At 48.6% G+C, this 23,181-nt stretch overlaps 1 protein-coding gene across 1 annotated transcript; it reads left to right on the forward strand.

Moving 5' to 3' along the window:
• The first annotated feature begins 2,794 nt into the window (after window positions 1-2,794).
• Window positions 2,795-17,903, forward strand: TRIM63 (tripartite motif containing 63). The gene is made up of 9 exons (XM_068968514.1): window positions 2,795-2,953; window positions 4,067-4,239; window positions 7,222-7,390; window positions 8,387-8,482; window positions 9,634-9,867; window positions 10,975-10,997; window positions 11,329-11,453; window positions 15,429-15,503; window positions 17,848-17,903. Exons 1-9 carry the CDS (start codon window positions 2,795-2,797, stop codon window positions 17,901-17,903), a joined length of 1,110 nt encoding a protein of 369 aa, XP_068824615.1.
• Window positions 17,904-23,181: the final 5,278 nt, after the last annotated feature.

Genomic DNA, 23,181 nt, shown 5'->3' on the forward strand with positions numbered 1-23,181 from the left:
ACAGATTAATTACACTGCCATGACATTTGTTCTCTCACATCTTAGAGGGCAGCTCCAGGGGCAGGTAAACTAGCAGCACAATGATGGCATCAATGACCCCAGTGCTCTCTGCAGTTCATCTCTGCCATACTCAGGGGGTTGATTTCCTTCTCAGACTTGTCCCTATATAACCTCATTCAAAGGTAAGCACGAAGCTATCTTCTTGCACTTTTTATCAGGGCGGAAATCCTCTATCTTTAACCCACCTCCACCAGCTTTCGGGTCTCCCTGGCCATAACCAAGTCACTTAGACAAAGGAGGATGGGATGCCACGACAGGCTGAAGCCGTTGTCTCTTATGGCCGTGGAAAGGCCCTCCTTCCCAGAGAACTGTGCCGCCTTAAGTCTGAACAAAGCCAAGTAAGGAGGAAAGGACAGATTCTTTTCAACTCTCATCCTCTTCCTGGCTGGTCTGGGAGGGTTGACCTACAGTTCCAGTAGAGAAATGAGGAGCTTGGGCGCCTGAGTCAAACATATCTGGGTTTTGTCCTAGGTCCAGGCTATGTGACTTCATACAAATTATTTGACTTCTCTGTGCCTGAGTGGCCTCATCTGAGAAATGGGGTGCAACAGTTCTTACATTGTTGTACCTGTTGTCTGTTGAGATGATGAAATAAAATAATGATCATGAACTGCTCAGCCCAGTGCCCAGCACATAGTAGGTGCTCAGCAAAAAACTAAACATTGACGTTCAGGAGGGACCACCTTCTCCTTGAAACTGCCCACTCCTGGGACTTGCCTGGTGGTCCAGTGGCTGGGGTTCCACACTCCAAATGCAGGGGGCCCAGGTTTGATCCCTAATCAGAGACCTAGATCCCATGTGCGACAACTAAAGATCCTGCATGCTGCAACTGTGACTTGGCACAGCCAAATAAATAAACAAATATTAAAAAAGGATTTAAAAAAATTGCCCACTCTTTGTCCTCTAAGACTCCTCCTCTTTCTGTGAGAGATTGCCCCTCTTCTTCTCCTTCCCGTTCCCTCCCCATCACAAGGCTAGCTTCTCTGTCCTTACTACTCACTAGGCCTTGTCTCAGGGCATCAACCGTCTACTCCTCTCTAGGCTGAGGTCATCAAACTTGTTCTCCTGCTGCCCCTTCCTTGTGAGATCCTGGACACTCCTCCTGTAGGTTTTACAGACTTTTAGGCTCATCCTGGGGCCCAGTGATAGTGTTCCCACTCTCATACCAGCACCTTATACCCATGTCCCTTTGCATGACATTCTACCTTAAAGACATTAGAGCTGCTCTAATGACTTCAAACTGTGGTGTTGGAAAAGACTCTTGAGAGTCCCTCGGACTGCAAGGAGATAAAACCAGTCCATCCTAAAGGAAATCAGTCCTGAATATTCATTGGAAGGACTGATGCCGAAGCTCCAATACTTTGGCCACCTGATGCGAAGAACTGACTCATTGGAAAAGACCCCGATGCTGGGAAAGATTGAGGGCAGGAGAAGAAGTGGGTGACAGAGGATGAGATGGTTGGATGGTATCACTGACTCAATGGACATGAGTTTGAGCAAATTCTGGGAGATAGTGAAGGACAGGGAAGCCTGACGTGCTGCAGTGCATGGGATCGCAAAGAGTCAGATTTGACTTTGCCACTGAACAACGACTTCTACCAGCCGACATGGAAGATGGTCCAGAAGGATGTGGAGAAAATTTTAAATTCGTGCAGAAAGCAGAGGGGAATATCTGGATAATGTCTAAGTGGGTACACGGTCCTTCGGGGCACTCCATGACAGTTATTTGTGTCTGTCTCCCTTCCTAGCCTGTGAGTTTCCCAGGGCAGGGAAAAGGCTTACTCATTTATCTCTCACTTTGTTGCCTGATGTATAGATTGTCACTGTTGTTTAGTCACTCAGTGTCTGATGAGTGAATAAGATTTGTGGCTTTGCCACTTACTTCCCAGATTACTTTGAATAAGATCCTTTCCTTCTTAAACCTCAGTGTCAAAACCTATAAAATGAGGAAACAGACTCTGTACCAAGGGAAGGAACCCTTGTATTGAAATGGAATTAGGGACTTCCCTGGAGGTCCAGTGGTTAAGACTCTACACTTCCACTGCAAAGGGTGTGGGTTCGATTCCTGGTTGAGGAACTAAGATCCTACATGCGATCCAGAAAGAAAAAAGAAAAAATATGGAATTAGCGGCCAAGGAATGGAGGGATGGGCTAGCCCTGGTTGGGGACATCTCAGGGTCTTTAGCAGCGTGCTGTGCTTGGGGGTAGGCCTTATCTGGGGAGTTGCCCAGGACTCCAGAGAAGGGGATGGATTTATTTAGGTCAGTAAGAGGGCACTGGCTGTTAACCCCACAAATCCCAGTGGCCCCCTCACTCCTTACCAGCCTGCTGTAGGAGGAGACTAATTTTTGGAGGAAACTCTGGGTACCTGTCCTGCCCCAAGCCTGCCCACGAACAAGCTGTTCTTGTTTACGACCCCCATCCCAAGGGAACAGTGACTGCTCATCCTTACATGTGATCTGAGAGGGTTGGTCTTTCAGGCCTGGCGGAAACTCAAGCTTCGCCAGCCACTTGGCACCGGAATGTTCAGCTGGTCTCCTCCTGGGGCTCATGTGACCAGGGCCCAGCTATAAATATCAGAGGGGCCTCAGACCAAGGCAGAATTTAGGCGCCAGGAGAGGAAGGCAAAGAGGCTCTAGGCGGGTATTCTGTGACAAAGACCCCCAGGTCTGCTCAGAGCAAGGCAGGTGAAGGAGGCAGCCAGGTGGGTCCCCACATCTGTCCCCAGGACAACATGGATTATAAGTCGAGCCTGATCCAGGATGGAAACCCCATGGAGAACCTGGAGAAGCAGCTGATCTGCCCCATCTGCCTGGAGATGTTTACCAAGCCGGTGGTCATCTTGCCGTGCCAGCACAACCTCTGCCGGAAGTGTGCCAACGACATCTTCCAGGTCAGTGCTGGGCCTGGCGTAGAACTGGGGCTCCATGCAGCTACTTAGTCTTCCTGTGACGAAAGCTAAAAGAAAACTTCTCTCTTAGTCCAGAACCCTTCCGAACTGGACTTGTTTTTTCCCCCCTCACAGTGAACCCCTGCTGAAGTCTCTGGAAGGGGTCGATGGGGCTGGGGAGGCGGCTCTGGCTGACCCATTCCTTCTCCATGACGCACTTGTCCCCTCCCCACCCTGCCTGCAGCTACCCCACCCTGTCCTGAGCACCACAGTTGACTCTCCAATCAGGAGTCAAATGCCTCAAGTGATAAGTGGGAGAGGCAGGCAGAAAGGAGAGAGAAACCAGACCCCAGGGGCTGGAGCCAGCTCCGCGGTGGCAGGGGGCCCAGATCTTTAGAGAGGAGGGTGGCTGAGAGGCACTGGACAGTAGAGGCATCTTCCCCTTGAAACTGTTTCCTATAATGCGGAGCAGGAGGGGCTTCATCTCCTTAAGAAAAGAATGGGAGTGGGTGTCCATCCTGGCTGAGAGACAGGCCTCAAATTTCCCCAGAAGCACTTTACAGAATGGTCTCTATTTTTTCTTTAAAGTAGCAACTGTAGGAGCTGGCTCTAATTACATGCCCATTTCATGAATGGACAAACTGAGGCTTGGTGAGCAAAGGTTGCTCACCCAAAGTCATTCCGAGAATTACTCTGCCTTGAGCCTCGGTCTGCTGACCTCCAAACCTGCTGATTCCTTAGTTGCTTCTCAGGTACTCCCTGTGTAAGTGGGCTGCCTCTCTCATATTAGGAAAGAAAGTGAAGTTGCTCAGTTATGACTAACTCTGCAACCCCATGGACGGTAGCCTGCCAGGCTCCTCCATCCATGGGATTCTCCAGGCAGGAGTACTGGAGTGGGTTGCCATTTCCTTCTCCAGGGGATCTTCCCAACCCAGGGATCGAACCCCGGTCTCCAGCGCTACAGGCAGGCTGTTTACCGGTCTGAGCCGAGGGAAGCTTTAAGTCATGTGGTTTGATGAGAACGGTGGTGGTAATCAATGGGGAAGACAGTCGGAGCTCAGAAAGGGAAGGAGCTGAGGGGGAGCCCCGGCCTCACCTCCACCCTGTCGCCAGTAGGCTGCCAATCCCTACTGGACCGGCCGGGTTGGCTCCGCGGCCATGTCTGGAGGCCGTTTCCGCTGCCCCTCCTGCCGCCACGAGGTGATCATGGACCGCCACGGAGTGTATGGCCTGCAGCGGAATCTGCTGGTGGAGAACATCATTGACATCTACAAACAGGAGTGCTCCAGGTCAGTGCTCCCTCCACGGGGAGGCTGTCCCCCTGCCCCGGCCCACCCTGGGAGTCCAGCGCTTCGGGGCCCCATCCTCCTTCACCTGCTCTGGATCCAGTCCCCTAGCTGGAAGAGCTATGCCAGTTAGTCCAGACAGCTGTCTCCCTTAGGCATGAACAGAGGCTCATCTTATCCCCCAGCCCTGGCTCTTGGTGTCATCCAGTGAGTGGCAGGGGACCCAGACATTAGGCTGTCCTCCTAGGAGATACTGAGACCAAAATCAGGGGACAGATGAGATGTGAGAGGGAGAGTGAGGGAGAGGGAGCCACTGGGGCCAGATAAGGGGCCCTGATGAGCAGAGAAAGCGTTCAGTGAGAACAAAGCCAGTTTCTCTATAATGATAACAGCAGTGCCAAACACCAGGAATGTTTCCTGCTGCTGCTTCACAGCAGTTCTATGCATTAGCATGGCTTTCATCATCCCTGTTTCATGGAGGAGGAAGCTGGGGCTCAAAGAGGTAAAATCACTTACCCAGAGTTTTGCAGCTGAGAAGGAGAATTGCTGGGACCCAGCACAACCCATCTCACTCCAGCTCTCCCTGACTGTGAAATAGCCACTCGTTCTTGGGCAGAATGTGTGCCTGGTGGAGGTTGTGCCGTGTTGGGGAGAGATAAAGCTACCAAGGAGATCTTTACTGATCAGCACGTCCTGACAAGAGGCTGCTGCCCTCATGGCCCTTGCGGTCCCACACCCTCACCAAATACGTGCTTGCAGGCAGTGTCCTGTGCCCCCAAAAGCCGACAGACTAGTCCTTGTCTGAGAAAGCTCCAACCAGAGAACTGTGTCCGCTACTCTGACTCTGCTACTCACGCACTGTAGGGTCTTGCGTGAGTCTCTGGGCCTCTATTTCCTCTGTCTCCAGAAATGGACAGTAAGAGTTGCTATTATGACTATCAAATAGGATGCTGATGGGACGTGTTCAAGACGGCAAGTATTTATTGAGCATCCACTGTGTGCGGCGCTGCACTACGCATTTCCATGCATTATCCCCATTTTAATTCTCACAGTAATCCTTTAAACCATTTTTACCCTCATTTTCTGATGAGAAAACGGAGACTCAGAGGTTTGTCCGAGGCCACTCAGCTAGCAAGTGGTGAAGCTGAGAGGGAGCCTGTCTGACTGACGCCACGGTGAACATTCTTAACTGCTACTGCCTCTCATGTTGCCGGAGTTCAACACTACAAAAATGTGATTATGTTGTTGATCATGATCATAATAAAATCAACATTGCACCAAAATAAGAGTCAACCTAGGAAGAGGAAGTTGTGTTTGAACCCTCCCAGGCCTTTCCCCAGAACTGAATGATGGCGACAGTTGTTGAGGTTCTGCTCCATGCCAGGCACTGCACATTCATCGCGGAGAACTCCTGCCATGATCTCGGTAGCTTGGGGGTGAAACCAGGGCTCAGAGAGGTGAAATCACTTGTCCAAGGTCACCATGAGTAAGCGGCAGAACAGTGTGGACTTGAACCCTGACGCTGGCGCCGGGGGTTGGGAGGATGGGCATCTGGGATGATGGGGGACACAGCACCAGACCGCAGGATCGTGCCTCAGCTCTGCACCTGCTCTCACCCCAGGGCCCCCTTCCCAGAGGGCAGAGACAGGTGGCAAAGGAAGAGCCCTGCCAGCATGGGGGACCCTGGGAAGACAAGTCTGGAAAGGAGCTTATTTAAGATCTTGAGGGGACAGTAATGCCCTGGGTGTGATCAGTCATGCAGGGCTGTTTGGAGATGAGGCACTGACATGATGGGGGATAGTCACCATTTATGACCTGCCTGCTATCGCTCAGTGGTAAAGAATCTGCTTGTCAATGCAGGAGACACAGGAGATATGGGTTCAGTCCCTGGGTTGGAAAGATCTCCTGGAGAAGGAAATGGCAACCCATTCTGGTATTCTTGACTGGAGCAATCCACGGACAGCGGAGCCTGGTGGGCTACAGTCCATGGGGTCGCAAGAGTCAGACAGGACTAAGTGACTGAGCATGCACGCACACTGCTGTGTAAGGGGCTGGGAAATCAGAGATGACGTAGACACACTGTTGACTCTAGATGAGCGTAGAGTTAGCCGGGGCCGTAAAACCTAGACTCAAGAAATTGAATCTCAGGGAGGAAGTGACCGTGAGAGAACCCGAGGCCCTAAGAGGAGAGAGACAAAGGGAGAAAGTCATCCTAAGAGTGTGTGTTTGGGAAGAAAGAGAAAGAAGCAACTCTGGATCCTGGAAAGACTCTCAGGTTGGAAATTCAGGCTTGTGCTGGGCCATTGGATGGCCCTGGGCTGCCTCTGCTTTCACTGAGTGACTTGGGGCACACATACCACCTCCTTCTCAGAGCCTTGGTACACCTTCATGGCATGCTTACTGATGTATTCTTCCCACCCTATTTAATCACCACCTTCTCCACGTCAGGCACTGTACACTGCAGATTTAGGGCTGAAGACTACAGGCAAGTTTCCCTGCTTTGACGGAGATTACAGTCTGGTGGACTAAATATAGAATTCAGTGAGGCCATGAATATAAATTGCTTTGTTGGAAGCCCAACCTGCTATAACCAAGAGCCTGGGGACTATAATTAGAACAAATGAACCTTAGCCTCCCCGGCCCTGACTTGCTGGGCGACCTTGGGCAAGTCCATTCACCTTTCTGGGACCCAGTTTCCTCTTTTCCAGAACGTCTCAAAATGACTCTGGGATCCTACAACTTTTTCCAGGTCCTGCACTAGCCAGGCCTGGGCCAACTCCATCACTGGAGTTTGAATCCTAGTCTTGGTGTCATTGGCTTCCCTGGTTCCGGACCCTCAGAGAATGAAAAGAAAAGCATTCAGGACAGACAACCTCTGAGAGCTCGGGCTGTAGATATGGAGTGGGGTGAGGGGCTCCTGGGACTGCAGGGGAAGACAGGGATTTGAGACCCCACCTCGTGACTGATGACTCTTCTCCACTTCAGTCGGCCGCTGCAGAAGGGCAGCCACCCCATGTGCAAGGAGCATGAAGATGAGAAAATCAACATCTACTGCCTCACGTGCGAGGTGCCCACGTGCTCCATGTGCAAGGTGTTCGGAGCCCACAAGGCCTGCGAGGTGGCCCCCCTGCAGAGTGTCTTCCAGGGACAGAAGGTACTGGCCTGAGTGACTCCCACCCCAAGCCCAAGCCTGCGGGACAGATGATTCAGGATGCGGACTTGATCCCCATAGATCTGCTGAGCCGGCCTTTCAGGAATAGTCCCCCTGGAGGGACGTCCTGGGCCGCAGGGAGAACTGCCCTTGCCTTCCTTGGGGAGATGGCTGAGCTCATGAGTTATACTTAGAGCCGCTTGAGGGCACCTGGGTGCGGCCCCAAGGGAGAGACCAGATCCCAGGGCCAGGTCACCCGGGTCCTCTTAGGCCATGACTTCTATAATCCAGTGTGGTTTGGGCCCCTGCTGCCTCTTCCTGCGCTGGTCCCCACTCCCCAGATCCCCCTGCAGCAAGAGGCAGCCTTCTCCCTGGGTCCCTGGGCCTGTGAGAGCCCCACCACCCTGTACATACAATAAGCTGTGGCTTCCAAGGTGACTCAGTGGTAAAGAATTCACCTACCAATCCATGAGACACAGATTCAATCCCTGGGCTGGGAAGATCTCCTGGAGAAGGGAATGGCAACCCACTCCAGTATTCTTGCCTGGGAAATCCCATGGACAGAGGAGTCTGGTGGGTTACAGTCCCTAGGATTGCAAAAGAGTCAGACATGACTTAGTGGCTAAGCAACAACAATAACCCTTTTCTTTACTCTTTCCTCCCCTCCTTCCTCTCTTCCCTTGATCTTCTCTTCTAGAATTCTCCAACCTATTTTTTTTTTCTGGATCCTTTCATTCCCAGAAACAAGCCCCTCCTTGGCCAGCACATTGCTGTGCATTTGGGGCAGCTCACGTCCCCTCTCTGTGCCTCCACTGTGATATGAGGGATGCAGTGTCTCTCTGGTGCTCTCTGCTCTGGACCTGAGCTGCACCCCAGAAAGAGGCTCTTTCTAGCAGAGAGGGGAGTGAGGGTGCTGTGTTGCTGCCACTCCCATGAGGGTGGGCCCTGAGACTATTTTTGTCTCTCCTCTCCTGTTCCCCCACCGTCCCTCCCATCTAGACTGAGCTGAGTAACTGTATCTCCATGCTGGTGGCAGGGAACGACCGTGTGCAGACCATCATCACTCAGCTGGAGGACTCCTGTCGAGTGACCAAGGTGAGGGGGAGCATAGCTGGGCCTGGGCGTTTGAGGCCTCCCAGGGCAACCTGGTCTCTGCGGTGGCTTCCCCATGGAGCCTGGGCCTGGAGTGTTCACACAGGGATGGTTGGGGAGGGAATGACTAATCCATTTATCCATTCACTCACAAAAGCTTCTTGAGGACAGCTGGATACCAGGCTCTGCCAAAGATGCTGAGGATGGGGTGGCGAGGAAGACAGACCAGGTCCCTGACTTCAGGCAGTGTTCCCTTCAATCATTCCCAGCATTTATTCAGGGAACTAGTAGTTCTTAGAGCATTGTTCTCCAGTGTGCTGTACACTAAAGCTTCTCAGACTTTAATGGGAAACTTGAAATCACCCTGAGATTTTGTTAGAATTCAAGTTCTGATTCAGTAGGTCTAGAAGGAGGCATGAGATTGTGCTTTTCTAACAAGCTCCCAGGATTTGCCCAAGTTGCTTGTCCATGGACCACACTCTGAGGAGCAAGACTGTAGAGGCAGAGGACCCTTTTCTATTCCTGCAAAAGCATCCATGATTTTTCATATCCCCTTGAGGTGGGGACCTGGGAATGACATGGGGGGTTGGGAGTGATCAGTGTATTTCTGATGGATAGAGTTGTGTAATAGGTTCAGAGAAGGAAGAAGGATGTTATTATCCACGAGGGGCCCCCAGTCTAATGAGATGCTACTATTATACCCAGTTTACAGGTAAGAAAACTAAAATGCAGCGTCAGTGTTGGACAGCAGGGAGCCTCAATGTGGATACCATTGCCAGGGGTTGGTGGGGGGCTGCTTCTCCACTTCTCTGGGGACCAAATGATGTAGAATTTCCCAAATCGGGTCTTGGTCCTAAAGTGGAGAAAGATTGTGACTGGGGGGCATACAGGAGGCCCATATATGTCATCCCGCCTGACCCTAGAGTCTCCACTTTCGAGGAAAAGTGTAGCTTTCTCTACGACGCCAGCCTCTAGCAAACCCTAGCAAATGCTTTCTTCCGGCTAAGGCTTTGTTTCGTGTTCTGCAAAATGGGGGTGTGGTAAATCCCTCCCTGCTCTAGACTCTTCATTCCTAGCACACCCATCCCAGGAAGGAAGGGTAGGGGATAGGAAGGAGGACCTGCAGGATGTGACTCGGAGATCTCTGTCCCCAGGAGAACAGTCACCAGGTGAAAGAGGAACTGAGCCAGAAGTTTGACGTGCTGTACGCCATCCTGGACGAGAAGAAGAGCGAGCTGCTGCAGCGGATCACGCGCGAGCAGGAGGAGAAGCTCGGCTTCCTCGAGGCCCTCATCCAGCAGTACCGGGAGCAACTGGACAAGTCCACCAAGCTGGTGGAGACGGCCATCCAGTCTCTGGACGAGCCTGGTGGCGCCATCTTCCTCTCGGTGAGCAGTCCTGGGAGGGGGTGGGCCTTTCAACTCAGCAGCTCCAAGGGGCAAGTTGGGCTCCATCTCTGATCACCAAAGACTATGCCTTTGGGGAAGTTATTTCAAGCTCATTCATATTTAAAGACTCAGTTTCCTCATCTGTGTATGCTGTGCTGTGCTTAGTCGCTCAGTCCTGTCCAGCTCTTTGTGACCCTATGGACTGTAGCCGCCAGGCTCTTCTGTCCGTGTGGATTCTCCAGGCAAGAACACTGGAGTGGATTGCCATGCCCTCCTCCAAGGGATTTTCACAACCCAGGGATTGAACCCAGGCCTCCTGCTTTGCAGGTGGATTCTTTACTATCTGAGCCACCAGGGAAGTCCAAGAATGGTGGAGTGGGTAGCCTATCCTTTCTCCAGGGGATCTTCCCCACCCAGGAATCGAACCGGGGTCTCCTGCATTGTAGGCAGATTCTTTACCAGCTGAGCTACCCAGGAAGCCCCTATCTGCATAGTGAGCATGTAACAATTTCTCCCTCTCTTCCTCTCAACTGATTTTATGAGGATCAAATAAAAGGATGCTTGTGAAATGGCTTTGCAAGCTGCAAAATACGGTGCCCATGTGGAGACTATTAACTGAGCACCTGGCGTAGGCCAGTTGCTGAGATGGAGAGACAGATAAAAGAGACAGCCCTACCCTAGAAGAGCTTGTTGGGGGAAACATGAAGGGATCAGCTGTAAGATTTTGTAAGGAAGAAGTAAGTTCGATGAAAATTTCCTAAGCACATACTGTGGGCCAGGCTTTGTGTTAGACATCGGGTATAAAAAGGTGATTAGAATATGATTCTTATCTTGGGGATTTCCATGTTTAAGAGTACTTAGATGAATACTCCTAGAATCCAAGCTTCCTGCCACAACGGGAGGGTCCTAGGATAATGACCAAGGCCTGCGCAGACCATGGACAGAGGGAAAATCCACGTTGTTTGGCTGAAGCCGATGAACAGGTCAAAGCTGGGCAAGGGTATGGCACCAAGTGTGCATCCGCAGTGCCTGGTCACCGGTTTTGCTGATTTCCTGGGGCTCCCCTTTCTGCAGTTCTAACCCTTTGCTCTTTCTCTCCCCCAACAGAGTGCCAAGCAGCTCATCAGAAGGTCAGTGTCTCCCCAGGGCTATGAGTCAAGGCCCCAGTTCCCCTCAGGGCCTCTGACAAGTTCAGAAGGCCTTCTCCTTTGCATTAGTTCTGCTGGGAGGGGCTACCCCCGGGCTACCTTTCCTAGACTTTGCGTCTCTGCTGTCTTAGACATCTATTCTGCTTGTGACCCAAGGAAAAATATTCCACCCTCCAGGGAAGCCTCTGGGTGCAAGGCCTGGGTGTGGACACAAACATGTGCCCTGGTGTAAGTTGGAGCTAACACACCTCCTTCCTTCTCTAGAACCAGAGATCTCACTGTGCCCCTCCCCCCTTTTCTCTCTGCCCCACAGCATCGTGGAAGCTTCCAAGGGTTGCCAGCTGGGGAAGATAGAGCAGGGCTTTGAAAACATGGACTACTTTACTTTGGACTTGGAGCACGTAGCTGACACCCTGAGGACCATCGACTTTGGGACAGGTAAGGGAAGTCAGCTTCCCTCCCACTGAGCCCCACATGGAGGCAGATACACTGCCCAGCATACCCAGATATCCATCAAACCTGTACAGCCAACATCCGGATGAGCCCAGCTCAATAAACTGTGTATGGATCTGCTATAGGGAGGAACTTGGGGTGATAGAAACAGCAAGGCAATTTGGAATCAGGCGGTTCAGTTCAGTTCAGTCACTCAGTCGTGTCTGACTCTGCAGCCCCATGGACTGCAGCACACTAGTCTTCCCTGACCATCACCAAATCCCGGAGCTTGCTCAAACTCACATCCATCAAGCTGGTGATGCCATCCACCATTTCATCCTCTGTCGTCCCCTTCTCCTCCTGCCTTCAGTCTTTCCCAGCACCAGGGTCTTTTCCAGTGAGTCAATTCTTTGCGTCAGGTGGCCAAAGTGTTGGAGTTTCAGCTTCAGCATCAGTCCCTCCAATGAATATTCAGGACTGATTTCCTTTAGGATTGCTGGTTGGATCTCCTTGCTGTCCAAGGGACTCTCAAGAGTCTTCTCCAACACCACAGTTCAAAAGCATCAATTCTTCGGCACTCAGCCTTCTTTATGGTCCAACTCTCACATCCATACATGACTACTAGAAAAACCATAGCTTTTAGGCAGACCCTCTGTTGGTAAGTAATGTCTCTGCTTTTTAACATGCTGTCTAGGTTTGTCATAGCTTTTCTTCCAAAGAGCAAGAGTCTTTTAACTTCATAAAATCAGGCAGACCTAAGATCAAATCTGGTTCTGCTACTTCTATTTTTTTTAATTTATTTTTGGCTTCCCTGGATCTTCGTTGCTGTGTGCGGGCTTTCTCTAGTTGTAGTGAATGGACTTTTCTTGTTTTGGAGCACAGGCTTAGTTATCCTCCTGCAGGCGGACTCTTTCCAGACCAGGAATGGAACCAGTGTTCCATGCGTTGGCAGGCGGATTCTTAACCACAGAACCACCCAGTTCTGCCATTTCTTATCTTGCATGGCATTTTGATGGTTCCCTCCACCTCTCTGAGCTTCATTTCCTCACTTTAAACTTAGGTTACAAATGGGCCTACTGATAATGACCACCGAATGATGCTGGGCAACAGATAAGACATTGATTCAGAGGCCTCTGTAGGGTACTAGACATATACTAATTATTGCCTAAATCTAGTCTGAGCTGCAGCTTCCTATGCTGTAAACTTGGATGCTCAGGCACCTTAATTTATCTATATTCTGTCCTTGCTTCTGTCTGTGATTACTTTTCCACAGCGTACCTATAATAATTTTAACAATATAGCCATAACAATAATAAAGGAAAAATAATAAGAAGCATGAGGAACCAGATGGAGAACAAAGATGTTGATAGTTCGCTCAAGGTTTCACAGTGGAAAGGTAGCTAGTTAGCAACAAAGAGAGGGCGGGCAGATCCAGTTCTGCTGAATGTTGCCTTTGTGTGAGAAGTGGTGCTCCAGTGGTCTGCTGAGAGTAAGAAAGAGGGGTAGAGTCGTGTAGGGGTGGGGAAGAGCTGTGAATGGGCTTGCAAGAGAAAGAAAAGCTTCTTGACACCTCCTGCGTCTGCTCGCCCGCAAGCTTTCAGAATCCGGAGTGTTAAATCCATTCTCAGAAGCCCAAATATACTCTCTTCTTGGGTAAGGATGACATACATCCCAAAGCTGAGGTGTCAATGAAAGTGTTAGTCGCTCAGTTGTGTCCAACTCTTTGTGACCCCATGGACTGTAGCCCACCAGGTTCCTCCATCCATGGGATTCTCCAGGCAAGAATACTGGAGTGGGTTGTCATTTCCTTCTCCAGGGGATCTTCCCGACCCGGGGCTCGAACCTGGGTCTCTGGCATCGCAGACAGACTCTCTACTGTCTGAGCCACCAGGGAGTTGCCAGTCACCAGGGAGGTGTCAATGGACTTGGGTAAATCCATGGCTGTAGATCATCTGGGCTTCCCACGTGGTGTTAGTGGTAAAGAACTCGGCTGCTGGCCGGTTCCATCCCTGGTTGGGAACCTGGTTCCATCCCTGGTTGGGTTCATCCTGGGTTGGGAAGATCCCCTGAAGTCATCCTCCCTAAACTAAGATATTCAAGAGTGGATCATCCTGTGTGAGCAGTCTGACACTGTGAATACCCGCACTGCCTTCAGTAACCTCCCTGAGCCTTTCTGTGTCCTCACGGGTAAATGGGGAGAGCACCCATGGCTACCATTCATTGAGAACTTTCTGTGTCCTGGCCACTGAGCCCTGGACATGAATTCTCTTGTTTAATACAACAACTTTAAGAGGTAGTTCTTTTGTAGTCAAGGCAATAACACCCAGGAAAGATGGGAGAATGGATCCATGACCACGTACGACTGAGTCCGTTTGCTGTCCACCTGAAACCATCACAGTGTTGTTAATCGGCTATATTCCAATATAAAATAAAAAAATAAAACCAAGGAAAGGCGAGTGACTTGCAGAGCCCACATGGGCAGTAAGTGCAGGTTCCACCGAGGGTCATCTGGGGATTGTATGAGGCAATGCGTGTACAGTCCTTAGCACAAGTGAGCACTTGGCACATAGTAAATTCTTAGCGAATGCTGCTATAAGTAGTTAATTGTAATAATGGTTTAAACCACCACACACACACACAAAATTCCTCGGGTTATGCACAGATCCCAGTTGTCAGTTTGGAGGAATTAACTCTTTCAAGCCCTTCTCCAGATACTCTTGCCAAATACTCTGAGTCTGTACTGATCCCTTCAGGGCACCCAAAGGCTCAAAGAAGGGGCTTGAGAGAGGGGGTGGGGAAGGGGCCTGTCCCCTGTGAGTAGAGCTTGAAGGTGAGACCCCAGGACGGGAAAGTGAGCACAGAGCTTGTACCATAGTCACCATCTGGGGCTCAGTTTCAGGCAACTAACGAGCAGATGGCCCCTGAAGGGCTCCCCACCCTGTATCCATGGCCCTGTAGGCTAAGGAATGCGGGAAAACTGGACAAGGAGTGTGAAGCAAGCAAATTTCAAAGACTGAGCAAATTCCTTCAGGATAAGGACTCTGATTCCTGGGGACCAAGGCATTTCTCTGCATCTCCCAGGGAATGACGCTCTGTGTGCAGAGGCAGACAGTCTGGGTGTGCATTCCTGGGGTCTCCTCTGGCCACAGTCAGACCAGGGAAGAGATGCTGCTGTTCCCAGAACAAAGGGGGTGTTGAGCCTCCCTGCCTTGGAGCCTGCTGGAGGAGGGAGGACCAAGCCCATCACCTCCTGGGCCCCTGAGGTCACCACATGGCCCTTTGATCCTGACTAGACAGTGAGAGATTTTATTTTGGGGGGCTCCAAAATCACTGCAGATAGTGACTGCAGCCATGAAATTAAAAGATGCTTGCAACTTGGAAGAAAAGCTATGACCAACATAGACAGCATATTAAAAAGCAGAGACATTACTTTGCCGACAAAGGTCTGTCTAGTTAAAGCTATGGTTTTTCCAGTAGTCATGTATGGATGTGAGAGTTGGACTATAGAGAAAGCTGAGTGGCAAAGAATTGATGCTTTTAAACTGTGGTGTTGGAGAAAACTCTTGAGAGTCCCTTGGACAGCAAGGAGATCCAACCAGCAATCCTAAAGGAAATCAGTCCTGAATATTCATTGGAAGGACTGATGCTGAAGCTGAAACTTCAATACTTTGGCCACCTGGTGCAAAGAACTGACTCACTGGAAAAGACCCTGATGCTGGGAAAGATTGGAGGCAGGAGGAGAAGGGGACGACAGAAGAGGAGATGGTTGGATGGCATCACAGACTCAATGGGCATGAGTTTGAGCAAACTCCGGGAGTTGGTGATGGACAGGGAAGCCTGGTGTGCTGCAGTCCATGGGGTCTCAGAGTCAGACACGACTGAGCGACTGAACTGAACTGGGTGCCTCCAGCCTGGATCTCCTTTGAACTTCTTCTCTGAGACACCAGCCCCAACCTAAGGCAATTGTTCTTCGTCACACAGATGAGGAAGAGGAGGAGTTCATTGAAGAAGAAGAAGATCATGAAGAGGAAGAGTCCACAGAGGGGAAGGAAGAAGGTGAGATACCCATCTACCTCCACTTTTTCATTCATTCAGTGACAACTTGAGATCCCTGCTGAGTGACACTGGGATGATGTTTCCGGTCCCCAGCAGGGGTTTTAAACCCTTTTAAAGAGTTTTTAAGGTAAAATTAAAAAGAGATTTGAAGGTAAAATCCCGTTCCCTTTTCTCTTAGAGAAGTCCCTCCAACTATTCATAATAAAGAGCTCTCACTTTACCTCTAAATGACCTTCCTAAATGGAAAGTGACTCAGTACAGCAGAAGTCAGAGAGAGCACTCAGGCTTGGCTCAAAATTCAAAATTTTAAAAATTAGTTGTCAGCATTTTAAAAATTAGTAGTATTTTTTTAAAAGGAGCTTTTGTTTTTTACAAGAAGATTTCAGTAAAGAATTTGGATTTTCATCTTGTGAAAATTTGGAAAGAGCAAACAATCCTGGGGCTTCCCGGGTGGCTCAGTGGTAAAGAATCTGCCTGTAATGCAGGAGACATGGGTTCGATCCCTGGGTCGGGAAGATCCCCTGGAGAAGGAAATGACAACCCACTCCAGTATTCTTACTTGGATAATCCCATAGACAGCAGAGCCTGCTGAGCTATAGTCCATGAGGTCACAAAAGAGTTGGACATAACTGAGCAGCTAACACTTTCATTTTTCAGCCGTCTATAGTTTTTTTGCATTGTATCTCCAATCCATAGCATTCAGGGAGCTAAATTCCATTTTGATTTTAAAAGGAAGAGGTCAGGCAGGAGTTAGCGATCACTCAGTCATGTCCGACTCTGCGACCCCATGGACTGAAGCCTACCAGGCTTCTCTGTCCGTGGGATTTTCCAGGCAAGAGTACTGGAGTGGGTTGCCATTTCCTTCTCCAGAGGATCTTCCCAACCCAGGATCAAAGCCAGGTCTCCCGCATTGTAGGCAGATGCTTTACCGTCTGAGCCACCAGGGAAGCCCAGGCAGGAATTGGGGTTTGATAATTTTTCCCCCGCAGCTTGGTAAGCCCTGCATCCTCCTGCGTTCCCGTCTCACCTTGTTTTCCTTTGTCTTTTTCTTTCAGGACACCAGTAAGGAGATGATGAGGGAGAGACCCTCTAGATGCAGAGAGACAGGGGAGGTGGGGATGGGCCCAGCTGCCTTAGTGACAGGCCCAGGGTGGGAGGGGTCAGGGCCCCTGGAGGGGCAACGGGGAGGTGTGTCTTCTCTCTGCTCAGAGAGCAGGAACTAGGAGTAGGACCCCACCGCTGTGTCCAGCGTTGCGAACCAGAAGTGGAAACGTGCTTGAAACAGCCACACTGGATTCTTTTCTACGTTGGTGCAAAATGGAATATTTTGTACATTTTTTAAATGTGATTTTTGTATACTTGTATATGTATGCCAATTTGGTGCTTTTTGTAAAGGAACTTTTGTATGATAATGCCTGGTCATTGTGTGACTGGCGATTGTTATAAAGAAGGGAAGGAAGCCAGGTTGATACAGCTGCCCACTTCCTCTCCTTGGTGGGAGGACTTCGTAGCACTCACAGGTCCAGGAAAGGATAATGTACTGTATTTCAGTGTCTATACCCCACATAAGGGATGGTGACCGAGTTTGTGTTATATGTTGTTTTAATAAATGCACAGAGCTTTCTTCCAATTATTACTAAAAGAGCTGGGGTTTCATTCAGCCTTTTTGTTCAGTGAGGAGAGTTCAGGGCAGACGGACAGAAGGCCTGCTAGGAAGTGTAGGGCAGGAAAGAGACAGTAATGGCAAAAACCCAGGTTTCTATCCCACCAAACAAGTTGTCCTTCAAACTGGCATGTCCCAGTGAGAGCTCCTTGGAAAACTGGCCCTGACAGGACCCGTCAGAAAAGATTTCATTTAATGCCTTGTTCTCTGGGTCTCTAGAAAACACAGCCTGAGGCAAAGAGTGAATAGTTGAGCTACATTCCCAGGACAGCCAGAGTGAAGGGAAGTGGAAGCCAGGCAGGAAAATGAAGTGAAGTGAAAGTCACTCAGTCATGTCCAACTCTTGGCGACCCCGTGGGCTACATATACAGTCCATGGAATTCTCCAGGCCAGAATACTGGAGTGGGTAGCCTTTCCCTTATCCAGGGGATCTTCCCAACCCAGGGATTGAACCCAGGTCTCCCACACTGCAGGCAGATGCTTTACCAGCTGAGCCACTAGGGAGGAAAGCAAATATATAAAGTATAACGTTACCCACAGCTTCACCAAGAGAGCTGACTGCTTGCTCAAGCATGGGAGATGCTTCTAGCAGGGCAGAAAGAATAATGTGCCTTGAACAGTTCATCAGTAAGAAGAAGGGGGAGACTTGTCTACTGGCTTCTTTCACCTCCCATCTCTTAGGATTGGAGTTTGCCTCCCAGAGCGTCAATGCCCTGAGCGTCCCTTGTGTCACTTGACCCTTTGGGCAGCTGTGGCGGTTGCTCAGGGGCTGTCAGCTGACTCTGCAGGTGGTGAGAGGAGCCTCCAGGTCTTGTGGGGTTGGGTGTAGTTTTTGTGCTGGTCTCAGCTTATTAATGACTAATGTGGTTAGACCGGCCCTTGTAATTCTTGTTAATTTCAAGATGCCTTTAAGTACTAAGCAACAGGAAAGTTTAAAAAATAAAGGTTTATTACTTACAAGATCTGGACGTTACATAGCATACCACACAGTGAATTCACAGGTGGAGAGAGGGAGGGATAAAGCATGGGCCTGTCTTCTGCTTCTATTGGGGTTGAGGGTGGGGGCCTAGAGTTTTGAAGGCTCACTCTTTATTGATGAATTTAAAACATAAGCGTGGGATTTTATAGTGTGGGAAGAGAGAGAAAAAAAGCGAGTGACCCAAATTGTCAGTTAGCCAAATTAACTAAGATTACAAAAACAGAGGAATCTCAGTGGGGAGAGGCGCCCAAGGTGTTTGCTAGACATAGGCCCCTTCAAGTGGTTGCCTCTTTTAAAATGGATGGCAATCAGAGCTTAAGTCAGGCACTCACTTTACAAAAAAGAAAATAAAACAAAATCTGACAAGGCTTATGGTTAGAAGGCTAGAGCCGCTGCTGCCCCCACCGTGGTGATCACCACAGAGGCTCTGCTGGAGCCCAGACTTACTCCAGGGAAGGCCAAGCCAGCCACCTATGCTAGGGCATAGGATGATGACCATGGCTGAAGCAATATCAGGCTCTCCAGGAACAAGGGGCTGGGAGAGAGGTGAGGCTGAGTCAGTCTGATGGAGGTGCGTCAACTGGATTTGAGACCCTTAAGATTTAGGAATTTGAGGAACTCTGCAGAGTCTGTCCCACCCTTTTTGACATTCAGAACTCAGTAGCAACTTAAGGGCTCTGTGCAGTCCTGCCATAAAGTTCATGGTGTTCGGAATACCACCTGATCTTTAAAGCTTTTATGTTTTAGGATGTTCCATCCTAAAGGAAATCAGTCCTGAATATTCATTGGAAGGACTGATGATGAAGCTGAAACTCCAACACTTTGGCCACCTGATGCAAAGAATTGACTCATTTGAAAAGACCCTGATGCCGGGCAAGATTGAGGGCAGGAGGAGAAGGGAAGGACGGAAGATGAGATGGTTGAATGGCATCACCGATTCGATGGACATTAGTTTGAGTAAACTCCGGGAGTTGGTGATGGACAGGGAGGTCTGGCGTGCTGCAGTCCACGGGGTCGCAAAGAGTCGGACACGACTGAGCGACTGAACTGATCTGATCTGAATGTTTTTTGGCGGATTGAACATTGAACCCAGCATTTCCCAGCTTACTCATTCATGTGACATCCTCCATAACTAGCCCTTCTGAGTAATTCAACCTTATGAAAATGCTTTAAACCCTCACTGCTAAGTCACTTCAGTTGTGTGCGACTCTGTGTGACCCCATAGACAGCAGCCCACCAGGCTCCCCCGTCCCTGGGATTCTCCAGGCAAAAACACTGGAGTGGGTAGCCATTTCCTTCTCCAATGCATGAAAGTGAAAAGTGAAAGTGAAGTCGCTCAGTCGTGTCCGATTCTTAGCAACCCCATGGACTACAGCCTACCAGGCTCCTCCATCCATGGGATGTTCCAGGCAAGAGTACTGGAGTGGGGTCCCATTGCCTTCTCCACCTCTGCCCATTTTCACTTCTGGAACTTTTTCCAAGGCTAACTTGATCCCTGTGAATTTCAGGGAATCAAATTTTGCTTTCATTTCCAGTCTTTTTTCAAGTTCTGAAGCAAGAGCTAAAAAAAAAAAAAAAAGTGTTACATATTACATACAAAAGGGATTCCCTGGTGGTCCAGTGGCTAAGACTCTGCGTTTCCAATGCAGGGGACCATGGTTCAATCCCTGGTTGGGGAGCTATATCCCACACTCTACTGAAGATCCCGTGTTCCACAGCTAAGACCTGGTGCTACCAAATAAATAAATAAAATATTTAACAACAACAAAAACCACACACTAGTGCACAGAACTAATTTCAGAGTTATATAAACTATTATATACTGAAATCTGGTGCTGCTACTTAGCAGACCAGGAAAAAGAATATTGTATGTTTAACTGAATCACTTTGCTACATGTCTGAAACACTGTAAATCAATTGCACTTCAATTAAAGAAAAAAAATAGAATAAAAGAAAAAAAGATTACCACCCCCTAGGGACTCTTTGTGTGTCTGCCTTTTCCTGCTTGGATGTAGCTACTACCTTTTTTGACAACCCCACACTTTTTTTTCATAGTCCTAAAATATCCTCCTATAGAAGCCTGAAGGAATTTGAGGCCAGACAGAGAGAAGTTTTCTTCTCCTTGAAATCACAAAAATCAGTGTGACAACCAGTCCACATTCTACCTCCAGAGTTCCCCAGAGTTCTCACACATGATTTGTGAGATAAATATATCTATCCACTACCTTGTTACTTATCAGAGGGAGGGGGGAGGGCAATCAAGGCTCTGTAATCAGAAATGTGAATTCCAGAGAGATATCTGATATTGCAAACAAGGGAATCTCTAGTTACCACACAAAGGGCACTTGCAAACCGGAACACCCAAAGGTGGTATGAAGTCTTCCTGATCAATAAGTTTCTTTTAAGATCATGCTGCAAAGAAATCAGCTTCAAAGGGGTTACTCCATAAATCTTGAATACAGTTTTGGTGGCTGCATTAGAATCACCAGAGGTTTATTTTACCCTAAACCTTTAATTCTGGGAAATTTCAAATGCACAGAAAAGTACAGGGGATAGTATAACATACCTTCCTTAGTCACTGCTCAGTTTCAGTAGTTACTGACATACTTGTTTCTTCTCTATCATTATTCCCTCTCCTCACTGTGATTGTTTTAAGGCAAATTCCAGGTATCATGTAACCCGTTAGATAAAGGTTCTTTTCAAAATCATAATCATTATACCATTAAAAATATACCATACAAATAGCTAAAGAAAGAAGTGATTGGAGATTTCAAGGAATATTTCGCTCAAGATGGGCACAATAAAGGACAGAAAACGATAGAGACCTAGTAGACGCTGAAGAGATCAAGAAGAGATGGAAAGAATACACAGAAAAACTGTGCAAAAAAGACCTTAATGAGCCGGATTTCTACGATGGTGTGGTCAGTCATCCAGAGCTAGACATTCTGGATAGCAAAGTCAAGTGGGCCTTAGGAAACGCTGCTCTTAATAAAGCTAGTGGATGCAACGGAATTCCAGAACTATTCAAAATCCTAAAGGATAAGGTCATCAAGGTGTTGCATCCAATATATCAGCAAATCTGGAAGACCCAGTAGTGGCCTCAGGACTAGAAAAGGTCAAACCTCACCCCAATTCCCAAGAAGGGTAGTACAAAAGAAAGTGCTAGCCATCAGACAGTCATACTCGTCTCCCATGCTAGTAAGGTCACGCTTAAAATCTTGCATGCTAGGCTTCAGCATTATGCAAACCAACAACTTCCAGATGTCCAAGCTGGCTTTAGAAAAGGAAGAGGAACTAGAGGTCAAATTGCCAACATTCACTGGACCACAGAGAAAGCTAGGGAATACCAGGAAAACATCTACCTCTGTTTCATCAGTTATGCTAAAGCCTCTGACTGTGTGTATCATAATAAACTGTGGAAAGCTGTTCGAGTGATGGAAATACTAGACCATCTCACCTGTTTCCTAAGAAACCTGTATGTGAGTCAAGAAGCAACAGTTAGAATCCTGTATGGAACAACTGACTGGTTCAAGATGGAGAAAGGGGTATGGCAGGGCTGTCTGCTGTCACCCTGTTTGTTTAATCTGTACACTGAGCACATCATGAGAAATGCTGGGATGGATGAGTAACAAGCTGGAGTCAAGATAGGCAGGAGAAACATCAACAACCTCAGAAACGTGCATAATACCACTCTAATGGCAGATATCGAAGAGGAACTAAAGAGCCTCTTGATGAGGGTGAAGGAGAGTGAAAGAGCTGGCTTAAAATTAAATATTAAAAGTAAGATCATGGCATCTGGCCCCATTACTTCATGGGAAATAGAAGAGGAAAAGGTGGAAGTAGTGACAGATTTCCTCTTCTTGGTCTCTGAGATCACTGTGAATGGTGACTAGAGCCATGAAATCAGAAGACGATTGCTTGTTGGCAGGAAAGCTATGACAAACTTAGACTGTGCTGAGAAGCAGAGACATTACTCTGCCAACGAAGGTCTGTATAGTCAAGGCTATGGTCTTCCCAGTGGTCATGTATAGTTGTGAGGGCTGAATGGTTAAGAAGGCAGAGCACCAAAGAATTGATGCCTTCAAACTGTGGTGTTGGAGAAGGCTCCTGGAAATCCTCTGAACAGCAAGGAGATCAAATCAGTCAATCTTAAGGGAAATCAACCCTGAATATTAGTTGGAAGAACTGAAGCTGAAGCTCTAGTATTTTGGTTATCTGATGTGAACATTGGAAAAGTCCCTGATTCTGGGAAAGATTGAGGGCAGAAGGAGAAGAGGGCATCAGAGGATGATAAGGCTGGATGGCATCACCGATGCAATGGACATGAACTTGGGCAAACTTCGGGAGATGGTGAGGGACAAGGAGGCCTGGTGTGCTGCAGTCCATGGGGTCGCAAAGAGTTGGACATGACTGGGCAACTGAACAACAAGAATATATCATTTAAAAGAACAATAATTTCATGATAGAATTAAACACAGGAGTTTAAAAATGTAGATTCCCAGACCCCCTTCCCAGACCTACAGAATCAGATTCTTTGTGGAATGTTGATGGACTTCCCTGGTGGCTTAGACAGTAAAGCATCTGCCTGCAATGCAGGAGACCCAGGTTCGATCCCTGGGTTGGTAAGATCCCCTGGAAGAGAAAATGGTGACCCACTCCAGTATGCTTGCCTGGAGAATTCTGAGGACAGAGGAGCCTGGTAGAATACAGTTCTTGGGCGTCGCAAAGAGTCAGACACTACTGAGTGACTAACACACACACACACAGGTGTTGACAGAAAAAAAATGCATGAAAGAAAAGGTGTGAGTTCAGTTTTATTTGGTGAGTTTACAAAGGAACTGCTCTGAAGAGGTGAGGGAGGAGCCAGAATATATATGAGCTATTTTTTTTTTTTTTTTTTGCTGTGAAAAACAAGACCCAAGAATCTGAGGTCATTAGCAAATTTTCATTACATGTGTATTTTAACCACCTGTGCTGTGCTAAGTCGCTTCAGTCATGTTTGACTCTTTGCAATCCCATGGACTATAGCCCACCAG

The sequence above is a fragment of the Capricornis sumatraensis genome, chromosome 3 (genome assembly GCF_032405125.1).
Source record: "Capricornis sumatraensis isolate serow.1 chromosome 3, serow.2, whole genome shotgun sequence".
NCBI classification, from domain to species: Eukaryota; Metazoa; Chordata; class Mammalia; order Artiodactyla; family Bovidae; genus Capricornis; species Capricornis sumatraensis.